The following is a 14,102-nucleotide window of genomic DNA, read 5'->3' on the forward strand; positions in this document are numbered from 1 at the left end:
AACAGAAAGCCTGTGTTTTCTATTGTATTTGTACTCCTCTCTATGTGGGTCTCAAGGCCCGGACCTCCAAAAATCTGCTTGCAGTTAATAGGACACAAATTATTTTAAAAACTATGTCAATGGTTTATCTATGTTTTAAAGGTTATATTTTTTTTCTGAGCATGCTCGTGCGCTAACCGAGTGTCCGGCGTTTGTTAGGCCACGTGCTGTGGCTGTCGAGACATGCAGCCGCGGGGACTCGAACATATTTTTCAAGCACGCCGAAGACACTCGATTAGCACATGAGCATGCTCAGATAAGACTTTATCCGAGCATGTTCGCTTATCACTTTTATTTTTTAAACCACATGTATCTGCTTATTTTCTTTTGTATTTTTATTTTACAGAGAGGCATTATCGCTATAAGAAAAAATCCAATCAAGCCGTGTACTGGCTTTCACTACATGTAAGCGCATTATTCCACCAACTTCTGGATGCTATGAGGATGTATATCGCCATCTAGAGGTTATTGGTGGGTACTGCAAATAAAATACAGCACATTTCCCTTTAAGTGCCTTTACCTTATTTTTTTGAGTGGTCCAACATTATTCGTTTTTACTCTGAAGACGTCCGTTTTCGTCCTCTCAAAAGCCGTCCTGCTCCTATAACGTACACACATCGGTCAGGTACGCGCCATGAAAATATGCACAGCGGTAATACAAAATCCAGCTATCAAATGAGAAAACACTTAGCGGGTGCAGAGCCCACACTAGTCAGGTGCATGCCACCGCAGAGGGGGGGAAGTGTGCGGGTCAGGATCTTTGGAAGAAATGTCATTATTGTCATGGAGGCCGCAGTGATCGGCAAGTTATACATTGCTTCCAAATGTGTTTCTTGGGCACGAAACACCTGTAAAAAGCGGGTGAGAGCAGGAGAGGGTTATTACTGTACATACATGGTGGAAGCAGGTAAAATCCGGTGCAGAGTAACACATGCCGAAAATATACTGTGACTCTACTGATTCTACTTGTTGGCCAACGTGCTACAAAAAACAATGGCTTAAAGGGATTGTCCATTTTTAGTAGGAACTGGTCTTCAGTACCTGGGAATGGCCACTAAATTGTGTACAGAGGTTCTTATACTGTTTACATCTAGTCATCCTCCCTGACTAAAGGGGGTGTCAGGTGTTGCCCCCCTAAGACAAAGGAGGAGTTCTTAATCTAAAAGTAACAGAAAGCCCCTTTAAATAAAAATAGGTATTCCCAGAATCAAAAAGATAGAGGATAAGTTACTGATCGCTGGGGATCTGACATGGGAGGTGCGCATGGTCAACCTCATCTATGGGACTAACTAGCTAACTTTTCAATCTGGGAATAATGCTGTAACATTTTTACTGCCTGAAGCCACCACTAGGGGGAGCTACTACATACATTGCATAGATAAAGCTCAAAGCTAACCGTATGCAGTGAGCGCCCTCTAGTGGTGGTTGCAGGCTGCCAGAATTTTATTCTTAAACTGTCTATGCAGGGGATTTGGAGCATTGTCTCAGAAGGATGCTACACAGATATGCTCAGTAAAACCAGATAGTGAAACATATTATTTTCTGGATTTTATTTTTTTTATTCCATTTTATATTTATGATATCTAACCTATGCTGCCATTAATTACTTTACAGCAGCCACATGGACATATCATTCGGACTGCTACCGACCACAGCACTTTGGACTCTGCACCCAATTTTCATACATTTTCCCCATGGGTTTGTATAGAAGTACTGCAGGTATTTTTTTTTTTTTTTTGAATCCTTATATTGAATGGGATGGCGGCATGGGAGATAAAGGAGTACTCACTGTTACAAGTTGCCAGAGTAGCATTGGGGAGCACTCGCCTTCCTTAAACGGTTTTTTTCTCCATCATCATAAATGGGTATTGTTGGATAGATCTTGGAAATACAAGCAATTTACTGCTTGTTGAAAGTTTCAGCCGTTTTTTAAGATAATAACACTTTTCTGTTGTTTACAGTTTGTTGCCTTGGAGACCGACCACCGCTGCTAGACAGCAGAACAAGCACAGTGCTCACAAATTCTTCACTATTGAGCTTGTAAGTGCTGTTTCTAAGGTAACTGGGATCACCGTAGCGCGCTTTTACCTTCTAATCCCAGCCAGTTTCAGGGCATTGCTTAAAAACTAGAGAGCAGCGGTGGTCGGTGTCCAAGGCGATAAACTGTAAACAAAAAAGTGTTAATATCTCAAAAACGGCTGCAAATTTTAATAAGCAGTAAATTGCAAAAGTGCTTGATTTTACAAGAACTCTCCATGTTGGAAGACTGGAATAACCCTTAAGAGACCGATTGTGTATTCAAATTAGGAAAGAGAAGAAATCTCCCTAATGCCCCCTATTAGACATAGCGACACTATAAATCAATGTCTGAGCCTTTAAAACAGGGCAAACTAAATAACATCAGTGTCTTTTAGTAACATCTGGTCGTAATATCTGACTGAGAGCTAAGGGAGGGAATAAGTTGAGATTTCATTGGTTCTGTCCTTATGTTCTGATATATATATATATAATGTGTGTGTGTGTAATTAGTTATGCCTACCAGCAGAGGGCACCCTGTGCCAAATCACAGCAAGATAGGGGGCAGCAATCAGCGGTGCCGACTATTCCAGGATGATGAGATTATTAATCATATAAAATAAAAAGTGCAGAAAACGCCTTTTAATTATCATTTTTGTTTATGATTTAATGCCTCCTCTGCTATACAGATGTAATTTCCATAATATGTAAATGCGTACCATTGATTGATAAATTGGGGTTAATGACACTAATAACACAAGGTTCATGTAAATGAAAAATAAATGTAAAAAAAAATTCCCGCAGTACTCAATACTCTGATCAGGTCAACCACAGATACATTTTCAGAAATCAATTTTATCTTAGGAAAAACAATTTAAAAAAAAATCATTTGCCTCAATAATTTTGCCATAAGAACAGAAATATTCATAAAACCAACAAGAATTTATTTTAATGGTTCATCTGAGAATAAGGAGAATCATTAAAAAAAATTATTAAAAGCCCATTAGTGTGCACGACATGTGTACTGGTAGTTCAGTGTTGTCATAGGGACATTTCGAGGATCACCACCTCCATCAATACTGACTTATGTACCGGATTGTAGAGTATGATAGAAATGATCATTTTAATCCACAAAATGTATTTTATGTCGCTAAAATTAATCTATAATGTATACAAAGTTCTGTATTTTACTAATATGGCAAAATTATGAAATGCAATGGGTTTTTTTTTTTTTTAATACATGATCATTTTATATACATTTTTTTTTTTTTAATGAAGCCCTGGACATTTGCTCTGCAGCTGCTCCTCCAAGTAGTGACGTGGAGGATGGACCGCTGCAGACAATCTCCACATCACCGGTAATACACAGTAACGCTACAGTGGGAATTGTCATGTATTTAACTACCAGGGAAATGGGCAAACTCCTCCTGGCAGCCGGGCGCTGAGGACTCGGCTTGTTCTCGGGGGAGAAGATTCTCCACCTAAATCTAATTAGGAAAGCTGATTAATGAGATAAGAAGAGCATGGGGGGGTGATATAGTGCCCTCGTCGCTCGGCCACCGAAAGGTCAAAATACTCCCAAGTATTCAGGTACCTCTGACCGCACAGACTGGTACAGGAGAGAACAAGAGGCTCCGGGACTGCGGGTGACACCGAGAAAGGAGGACAGCTTAGGGGCACTATGACACACTATTATATGGGCACTGTGACACATTATTATAGGGACACCATGACACCCACTATTATATGGGCACTGTGACACACTATTATAGGGGCACTGTGACATAAATTGTGGCTGTAATGGTTCCAAGCAGCTTGGCTAGAATCGAGCCATGGTAGTACCTGATCCCAGCCCATGGTGTCAATCAGATATTCCTAACATTAAATTAAAGTGGAGAACCCCTCTAAGTATTAGGACACTGATGTAATTCCAGTCCTTTTATGGGGTACAGTACATGGTAGTCTCAATATATTCCTGTGCAAAAAGAAAAAATGATTATCAGCATGCTCATATATATAAGTCAATGAGTACTTTGAAAATACATGGATTTTCTTTTTTCTTTTCTTTTTTTTTTTTTGCCATGGATGCGGAGTTAAGAATTCTGTAAAGGGTTTTTCAGAGATCCCTTTAAGAAGCCTTTGATTTTCTCAATTTTATTCAATAGCACCACCTAGAGGTTACAAACATAAATATATTTTTTACTAATATGTTTTGAAAAGATGTTATGCAAAATGTCATTTCAGGAGAACTTGCAGCAGAATGTCTGTGTGTTCCACTAGCTCCTCCCTCCTCCATAGAACTTCATGGGCACCAACTGTCATCTCCTATCTCTGTAATGGAAAAGTCTGGAGACACTGGAGACAAATTTTACAGGTGTTACAGGAGAAAGCTGCAGATTTCTCCAATATGATATTTTATAACGTTTCCTATTTTCACGTGTACTGTTGATCTCTAAAATTAAAAATTAAAAAACGACAGTTTTCTTCACTGGATATTTCTTTTGGAGGGCTATATCCTACAAATCTGGATATGAAAGCTGCATTTTAAGAGGTTGTCTGAACGGAAAGACTCACTAAAATATTCTCGCTTTCATTTACTCCTAATGTGAAACATTTAAGGCGCATTTCAAGGATTAAACTGCTCCGGAGTGGCACTTTACTGGCCTGAAAACGTTCTAAAAACAGATAATTTAAAAGGGTTTTAATGAAAAAAAAAAAAAAAGACGTTATCAGTTCCTGGGTAAGCGTCCAGCCTGTTAATCCTCGACATGACTAATCGCTGCCTTATTCTCATGCAAGGCAATGAGCAAGGGGCTTATTGTGCCGGCTCACCCAAGCAAGGCCTCCTCCAGATAATGATTAGAGCCTAAACTCTAATTCAAAGTAAATGGCAAAAAAAAAATCAGCTTTAGAAATCCCATATATTTTCTTTACCAGTCCCACTTCAGTTTCTGTACAGAGTGTAAGGGTCGCCTGACTGCTCCTAACACTCAGGACAGTGCGGTTACCTCTTGTCAGTGCTGTAACAAGGATAAAACATCATTATACAAACTTTAACAAAGCAGCTTACACAAATTACATCACAAATTAAGGGTGAAGAAGCATAAAAAAAAAATTTGAATTGCTGTAGTAAACATTTCAGACACTAGATGGTGCTATAAAGTAAGAAGGTACTGTTTGTTCTGTCTCCTGCTTAGGAGTGTTTCCTCTACACAGCACACCCTGTGGTCACATAGGGTGCTGCAAGTAAAAATTATCATTGGTTGTAGTGTGAAAAATTAACAGTGGCTAAATAAAACAAATAAATTATAAGTACCTTTAATAAATCTAATAAAGTTTCCAATTTTCCAATTTTTAGTGTTCATCTAGTAGGACAGATTTCAGGTCTAAAACCCTAAATAAAATCTCATAGTGTCCAATACAAAATCAACAACAAAGCTCTTTTAAAACGGGTTGTCCTATAAAGTAGACATATCACCTATCCACAGGAGAAACATTATGGTCGCTGGAGTTCTGAGTGTTACGATTCCCCCACCAATCATAAGAACAGGGTCCTAAAATTCCTTGTGTGAGCAAAGTGGTACTGAGCATGTGCAGCCGCAGATCAGCTCACTGCGTATGAGCAGTAGTCGCACATGCTCAGTACCACTAGTCCTTTCATTCTTGAGATCAGACCATCTAGGAGTCCTACTGTTATCATATATCCTGTGGTTAGGTGATACATATTATTTATGGGATAATCTGCCTTACAAGACTCTTTCTTCAAGGACATATTTTCATTTTATATTTCAATTGAATAATGTATAATGATTTATTTCCTGAAGGCAGTCCTCATAAATTACCCCTTCCCCAATCTAATTTCTTCATGATATCAGATGGCTGCCATGCAGACCAAAATACATTTTTTGGACCTCAACCATCCCAATATGACCCTTTCACACCCTTTTACGCCACCTGAAGATCCACCTAGTGGTAAGATAAAGTAATAGCATTCCGCTGATCACTTTTACTGTAGGCTGTAAAGCGATACGCTATGCTTTTGGATAGTAGGCAGTTTTGCCCTTAGGTGTCAGTATTTACATGTATGGACCTTTCCAAATAAAAAATGAAAAAAAAAAAAATATAAAAAAAACCCTAAAAATATAAAGGAAAAATAAAATCACTTTCCGATGACTTTGTTGCTATTCCCTGGTATATTGCCATGTTTAATTAATTCTCAAACTTGACACAGTTCTCATTAGCACATACTTGCTGGTGAGATGGATCTTTGGAGTAATCCCGAACTCTCCAAACAGAGTGACAAAGACATTGGCGTCCGTTCCTGCCCCCCGTACATCTCCGGTGATTGTGACCACTTCATAAACTACAAAAAAAAGGCACAATAAACATGGCTTCATGACGGATGTGATTCATCAATATTGCTGTAAAATCCACCATTTTATGAAATGCTGAATATAGTGCTTGGGGCATTGAAATTTTGGGGAATCTTATGCTGCCTCGTGATTGATGTATTTTAAGCAGTTGTCCACCTTTGACAATTTTTTTTAACCTAAATAAGTGGTTTAATTACATATTTAGCAGTTTTAGTTTGTATCTCTTTTATCTGTCTTCTTCTGAGCTCCTCTTAGCTGGTTTATGACCACAGACTACATTAAAGTTGAATGTGAAGAAGCTTGTAAAAGTCAAATGGTGCAAAATTTGCAATCAGACCCAATGGCAAAAATGATTTTTTTTTGCCCAAAATGCATGCATTTAACGGTAGCTTGTCATTATATTTATGCTGCCCAGCATGAATCAAAGCCTAGCTGGCTTTTTTCCCACCCTGATCCCTTTGACTGACAGATCTCTCCCCATCAAAACACAAAGGAGAGACCTGTCAATCAACTGGAGCAGGGCGGGGAAAAGCCAATCGGGGACCACATTGGACTAGTGAGCTTTATCCCTGAAAACACTGCATATCTGCCTCTAATTCCTACCGCCCATGGTTAGACTTTCCCTTTCATTAAATAAAAATGTCCCCAAAGCAAAGTTAGACAACCCTTTTAATTTTTACAATCTGGATTTGGAAAAAAGGAACAATACATGTACGCAGAAAGATAAGATTTCCATTATCCAAGCATACATCACCCAAGCTGTTTTTAATTTAACCTTTCAGGGGAGACACAGCATAAAAATACATAAAATAAATATATATGCACACAATTTTGACAAGACTGAGTGTTATAGAACCTTTTTTAACCCATAACATAAAAGTAAGGTTAATAATATAAATTTCATTACAAAATCTTCAGTATTACTCAAATTAGTTGATGCAAAAATGAGAAAACCACATAACAAAATATACAACATCTAGTATTTTGTATCACATCCATGGACATCACCATGTCTTCTAGGTATGGAATGAACAAGCTGGTGAAATATTACAACATCTATGTTTTCCAAACAGACACCACCATGTTTTACTGTAGGCATACATTTTTCTAAATTCATCTTTCTAAATGCATGGCACCTACAGTGACACATGGTGATAGCAGTGTCTTTATGTGGGGTTACATGAGGGCTGTTGGTGTTGGGGAGCTACATTTCATAGATGGTATCATGAATTCACAGATGTACTGTGAACGAGAAGATGCTACAATGACTTTATGCCCGTGGACGACGTGCACATTTCCAACATGACAATGATCAAAAAAAAACAAATCAACAGGGTGAAAGTGACTCAGTGGCCAAGTGTCTCCTGATCTGAACTCAACCGAACACCTATGGGGAATTCTGAAGAGATAAGTGGAGTATCAATCTCCATCCAGCATCCAGGCTCTAAAAAAAAAGCTCGTTCTTGAAAAATGGAAAACGATAGATGTTGCAATATGTCACCAACTTGTTTATTCCAGGCCTGGAAGACTTGGTGCCGTCCTTAAAAATAATGGAGGTCATACAAAATACTAAACGTAGCAGTTTTTGATGTGGGGTGTACTCATTTTTGCATCAACTAATTTGAGTAAAGTTGAAGATTTTGTAATGGAAGTTATATTATTAACCTCACTTTCATTTTTATTGGTTCCATTTTGGGGTAGGTACAATTTTTTTTTCACCTTTTCACCTTTCATTCCAATTTTTAAAGTGAAGAGGTCAAAATGAGCCAAAGAAAAATATTAAAGAGTAGATAAACCTTTGATACAATTTTTTATATTTGTTTTTTTTTGTTTTCTCAATTGCAAGCAAATTGGGGGGTCCAGGTCGTGATCTAAAATCCCATGCTTTCTGTTGAATCCGTACTTCGCTCTGTGTGTGCACTCAGCCAGGGATTGTGACTTCTTTTCTCCTGAAATGCCCAGATCACTGGGGGGTTTTGAGCCATTGGTGGGGGTCTCAGGACATAGACTTGCTACCAATCCTTCTGCAATTAAAGAGGATCTGTTGTTTTTTTTTTAATTTGCCATATGGTCAATGAGATATTTTGTCTTTAGCGCACTCATTATGCTAATTGTTATGGTCTTTGCCAAGGAGGTATGGCTCACAGAATTCTCTAGGGGCTGCTTTGTATTTCTACCCTGTGAGCAATGCCCCTTCATTAAAGACACCAAATACTAAATATAAAGGCCACGTTCTCTGGACCCGTAAGGTGGATGTTGAAAAAAAAAAGTATGATAAAATAAGACCAAAAACTGGCCACTTTTGTCCTGGTGACGGGCCCTCTTTAAGAGGAAGAAAAAAAGATTTAAAAAAAATAGTATCAAACTTTTTTTTAATTAACTAATTCTTTGATTTTTTTTTTATCTCTTTCCCCCGCGTGTAATAAATAATGTTATACAGTTTTCTAGTTTAGATTTTAACAAATGTGGTGATACCAAATATGTTGATTTTTTTATGATTTACAAAATGGAAAAGAGGAGTGATATAAAGTTTTGTATTTTTTTTTTTTTTATACTTTGCAAAAAAATACACATTTTTTACATTTTTGTTTGCTATAGCAGGTACATTACACTGCAGTACTTCTGTAGTGCAGTGCAGTATACAAGTAGTGACTATAATGAAGGCAGACAAGGGTCATTCGTTAGGCCCCCCAGCTGACAACCAAATGGCACTCCATCATTGAGTCAGGAAGGAATAATGGGGTAAAAGAGAGGACTCCTCCGTGTCATTGTAAGGGTGTGGTACTGTGTTACATAGTTACATAGTTACATAGTTATTAAGGTTGAAGGAAGACTGTAAGTCCATCTAGTTCAACCCATAGCCTAACCTAACATGCCCTAACATGTTGATCCAGGGGAAGGCAAAAAAACCCCATGTGGCAAAGAGTAACTCCACCATGGGGAAAAAAATTCCTTCCCGACTCCACATACGGCAATCAGACTAGTTCCCTGGATCAACGCCTTATCAAGGAATCTAATATATATACCCTGTAACATTATACTTTTCCAGAAAGGTATCCAGTCCCCTCTTAAATTTAATTAATGAATCACTCATTACAACATCATACGGCAGAGAGTTCCATAGTCTCACTGCTCTTACAGTAAAGAATCCGCGTCTGTTATTATGCTTAAACCTTCTTTCCTCCAGACGTAGAGGATGCCCCCTTGTCCCTGTCTCAGGTCTATGATTAAAAAGAGCATCAGAAAGGTCTTTGTACTGTCCCCTCATATATTTATACATTAACATAAGATCACCCCTTAGTCTTCGTTTTTCCAAACTAAATAGCCCCAAGTGTAATAACCTATCTTGGTATTGCAGACCCCTCAGTCCTCTAATAACCTTGGTCGCTCTTCTCTGCACCCGCTCCAGTTCAGCTATGTCTTTCTTATACACCGGAGACCAGAACTGTGCACAGTATTCTAAGTGTGGTCGAACTAGTGACTTGTATAGAGGTAAAATTATGTTCTCCTCATGAGCATCTATGCCTCTTTTAATACATCCCATTATTTTATTTGCCTTTGTAGCAGCTGCCTGACACTGGCCACTGAATATGAGTTTGTCATCCACCCATACACCCAGGTCTTTTTCATTGACGGTTTTGCCCAGAGTTTTAGAATTAAGCACATAGTTATACATCTTATTACTTCTACCCAAGTGCATGACCTTACATTTATCCCCATTAAAGCTCATTTGCCATTTATCAGCCCAAGCTTCTAGTTTACATAAATCATCCTGTAATATAAAATTGTCCTCCCCTGTATTGATTACCCTGCAGAGTTTAGTGTCATCTGCAAATATTGAAATTCTACTCTGAATGCCCCCTACAAGGTCATTAATAAATATGTTAAAAAGAAGAGGGCCCAATACTGACCCCTGTGGTACCCCACTGCTAACCGTGACCCAGTCCGAGTGTGCTCCATTAATAACCACCCTTTGTTTCCTATCCCTGAGCCAGCTCTCAACCCACTTACACATATTTTCCCCTATCCCCATTACTCTCATTTTATGTAACAACCTTTTGTGTGGCACCGTATCAAAAGCTTTGGAAAAGTCCATATATACTACGTCCACTGGGTTCCCTTGGTCCAGTCCTGAACTTACCTCTTCATAGAAGCTGATCAAATTAGTCTGACATGAACGGTCCCTAGTAAACCCGTGCTGATACTGGGTCATGAGGTTATTCCTCTTCAGATACTCCAGCATAGCATCCCTTAGAATGCCCTCCAGGATTTTACCCACAGTAGAGGTTAAACTTACTGGCCTATAATTACCGAGTTCAGTTTTTGCCCCTTTTTTGAATATTGGCACCACATTTGCTATACGCCAGTCCTGTGGTACAGACCCTGTTATTATGGAGTCTTTAAAGATTAAAAATAATGGTCTATCAATGACTGTACTTACCGTATTTTCCGGCGTATAAGACGACTTTTTAACCCCCGAAAATCTTCTTAAAAGTCGGGGGTCGTCTTATACGCCGGGAATCGACTTGTACGCCGGTGTATATGGTGGGTGGGGAGGGGGAGTGATCCTGATGACGAGGGGGCGTCTCACAGGAAAGTGAGTAATCCCCATTACCTTATCCTAGCGGTGCAGCGTGGGGGTGTCAGTGCTGGGAGCGGCGGCGGCTGCTGTGTTCTGGTGCGGCGGCTCCTCTTCTGTGTGGGGCCTCTGTGCTGTGAGGTGGCGGCGGCAGCGGCGTATCTTTATCCAGTTGGGGCTCCTCCGGCATCTCCTTAGCCCTGGAGGCCCCGCCGCAACTCCATCGGTGCAATGTGGTGGCCTCCGGGAAAATGGCCGCTGCTCAGATTCAGATCTCGTGTCCCGAGATTTCGGGACGAGATCTGAATCTGAGCAGCGGCCATTTTCCCGGAGGCCACCGCATCGCACCTATTGAGCTGCCTCCGGGAAAATGGCCGCTGCATTGCACTCATGGAGTTGCGGCGGGGCCTCCAGGGCTAAGGAGATGCCGGAGGAGCCCCAACTGGATAAAGATATGCCGCCGCCACCGCCACCGCACAGCACAGAGGCCCCACACAGAAGAGGAGCCGCCGCACCAGAGCACAGCAGCCGCCGCACCAGAACACAGCAGCCGCCGCCGCCACTCCCAGCACTGAGACCCCCACGCTGCACCGCTACGATAAGGTAATGGGGGATACTCACTTTCCTGTGAGACGCCCCCTCGTCATCAGGATCACTCCCTCCCCCCCCCAAAAGGCACATATTCACCGGCCCTATAAGACGACATAGGGTGTATAAGAAGACCCCCGACTTTTAAGAAGATTTTATATTTTAACTGGTAAAGTTGGGGGGTCGTCTTATACGCCCAGTCGTCTTATACGCCGGAAAATACGGTAGTTCCTGCAGTACTCGGGGGTGTATCCCATCCGGGCCCGGAGATTTGTCAATTTTAGTTATTTTTAGACGCCGCTGTACTTCCTGCTGGGTTAAGCAGGTGACATTTAATGGGGAATTTTTATCACTAGTCATTTTGTCTGCCATGGGATTTTCTTTTGTAAATACTGATGAAAAAAAGTCATTTAGCATATTGGCTTTTTCCTCATCCTCATCCACCATTTCACCCAGACTATTTTTAAGGGGGCCAACACTGTCATTTTTTAGTTTCTTACTATTTATATAGTTAAAGAATATTTTGGGGTTATTTTTGCTCTCTCTAGCAATGAGTCTCTCTGTCTCAATCTTTGCTGCCTTGATTTGCTTTTTACAGAATGTATTTAATTTTCTGTATTTATTTAATGCCTCCTCACTACCTACTTCCTTTAATTCTCTAAATGCTTTCTTTTTGTCCCTTATTGCGCCCCTTACAGCTCTATTTAGCCATATTGGTTTCCTCCTATTTCTAGTATGTTTATTCCCATACGGTATATACTGTGCACAGGTCCTATCCAGGATGCTAATAAATGTCTCCCATTTTCTTTGTGTATTTTTGTGTCTCAGGATATCGTCCCAGTTAATTGCACCAAGATCCTCTCTCATCCGTTGGAAATTTGCCCTCCTGAAGTTTAGTGTCCTTGTCACCCCCCTACTACCCATCTTATTAAAGGTTACATGAAAACTTATTATTTTGTGATCACTATTCCCCAAGTGACCCCCAACCCTTATATTTGATATGCGGTCTGGCCTGTTGGTTAATATTAGGTCTAGCAGTGCCCCCCTCCTTGTTGGGTCCTGAACCAGTTGTGAAAGGTAATTGTCTCTCATAGTTGTCAAAAACCGATTACCTTTGCTGGAACTGCAGGTTTCTGTTCCCCAATCTATTTCAGGGTAGTTGAAGTCCCCCATAATAATGACTTCTCCTTGAGTCGCAGCTTCATCTATTTGCTTTACGAGGATATTCTCCATTGCTTCCATTAGTTTTGGAGATTTATAACAAACCCCTATCAGTAATTTATTATTTTTTCCCCCTCCCCTTATCTCCACCCACAGGGACTCTACATTTTCATTAGATTCACCTATATTATCACGCAGGATGGGTTTTAAGGTGGATTTTACATACAGACACACCCCCACCCCCTCGCTTATCTGTACGGTCATTTCTGAACAGGCTATAGCCCTGCAAGTTAACAGCCCAGTCATGGCTCTCATCCAGCCACGTCTCAGATATCCCCACCATGTCATAATTATGCTCCAACAACATTAGTTCTAATTCATCCATTTTGTTGGCGAGGCTTCTGGCATTAGTATACATGCACTTGATGTTACTCTCTGTACCTCTATTCTTTCTTAAATTACTAACTGTTCTAACCCCACCCCCCATGCCACCACCACCCCCAACTTCCTTATTTGTGCCCAGGTCTCTATCTGCACTATCTTCCCCTCCTATAAAATGAATACCCTCCCCCCCAATCCCTAGTTTAAACACTCCTCCAACCTTCTAACCATTTTCTCCCCCAGCACAGCTGCACCTTCCCCATTGAGGTGCAGCCCGTCCCTAGCGTAGAGCCTGTAGCCAACTGAGAAGTCGGCCCAGTTCTGCAGGAACCCAAACCCCTCCTTCCTACACCAATTCTTGCAGCATTTCTACCCATGAAGACACCAATTGCATCATGTGTATTGTTTAATGTGTACTATGTCATGTCTTTGTATATATCATGATTAGAGATGGGCGAAGCCGAACAGTAAAGTTCAGTGTCTGTACCAAACATGTACTGTTCAGGCACGGACACCGAACACGGACTTCACCAGGAAGTCATTGTTACTGTTCTGGTTCTGCCCCGCCAAGCACCGTGTTTTTGTAGCGCTGTCACGTATATGACAGCACGGCAAACACCACTTCTGATCGGCAGTAAAATCATCACTGTCGGTCAGACAGCCGCCGGTCTCACACTGTCAAATGTGTGAGCCCGCAGCTGTAATCGGAGGTATAAAGTTTACCTCCGGTCATTGGTGAAGACTGACAGGACTACTGCTCCGATCAGCCAACGCCTGCTGCCGCTAGTAACAGTGAGAGCAGGAGCAGCTGATGGGAGTATTCATCAGCCGGCACCTGCGCTGTAAATAAATAATTTAAAAAAAATGGTGAGGGTTCCCCTGTAATTTTTTTATAACCAGTCAGCCAAAACTGAAAGCTGCAACCCTCAGCTGTCAGCTTCAGCAAAGCTGGGTATCAAGAATAG

The 14,102-nt window shown here is 40.7% G+C and overlaps 1 protein-coding gene across 1 annotated transcript in view; it reads right to left on the minus strand.

Moving 5' to 3' along the window:
* The window catches only part of LOXHD1 (lipoxygenase homology PLAT domains 1), a 261,656-nt gene that overhangs the window by 158,823 nt on the left and 88,731 nt on the right, over positions 1-14,102 (minus strand). Inside the window, exons 8-9 of the mRNA XM_077283599.1 lie at positions 6,304-6,418; positions 560-640 (exon numbers count right to left, since the gene is read on the minus strand). Of these exons, the coding sequence (XP_077139714.1) occupies positions 560-640; positions 6,304-6,418 (196 nt within the window). The remainder of the gene's footprint in view (positions 1-559; positions 641-6,303; positions 6,419-14,102) is intronic.

The sequence above is a fragment of the Ranitomeya variabilis genome, chromosome 1 (genome assembly GCF_051348905.1).
Source record: "Ranitomeya variabilis isolate aRanVar5 chromosome 1, aRanVar5.hap1, whole genome shotgun sequence".
In the NCBI taxonomy this organism is placed as follows: domain Eukaryota; kingdom Metazoa; phylum Chordata; class Amphibia; order Anura; family Dendrobatidae; genus Ranitomeya; species Ranitomeya variabilis.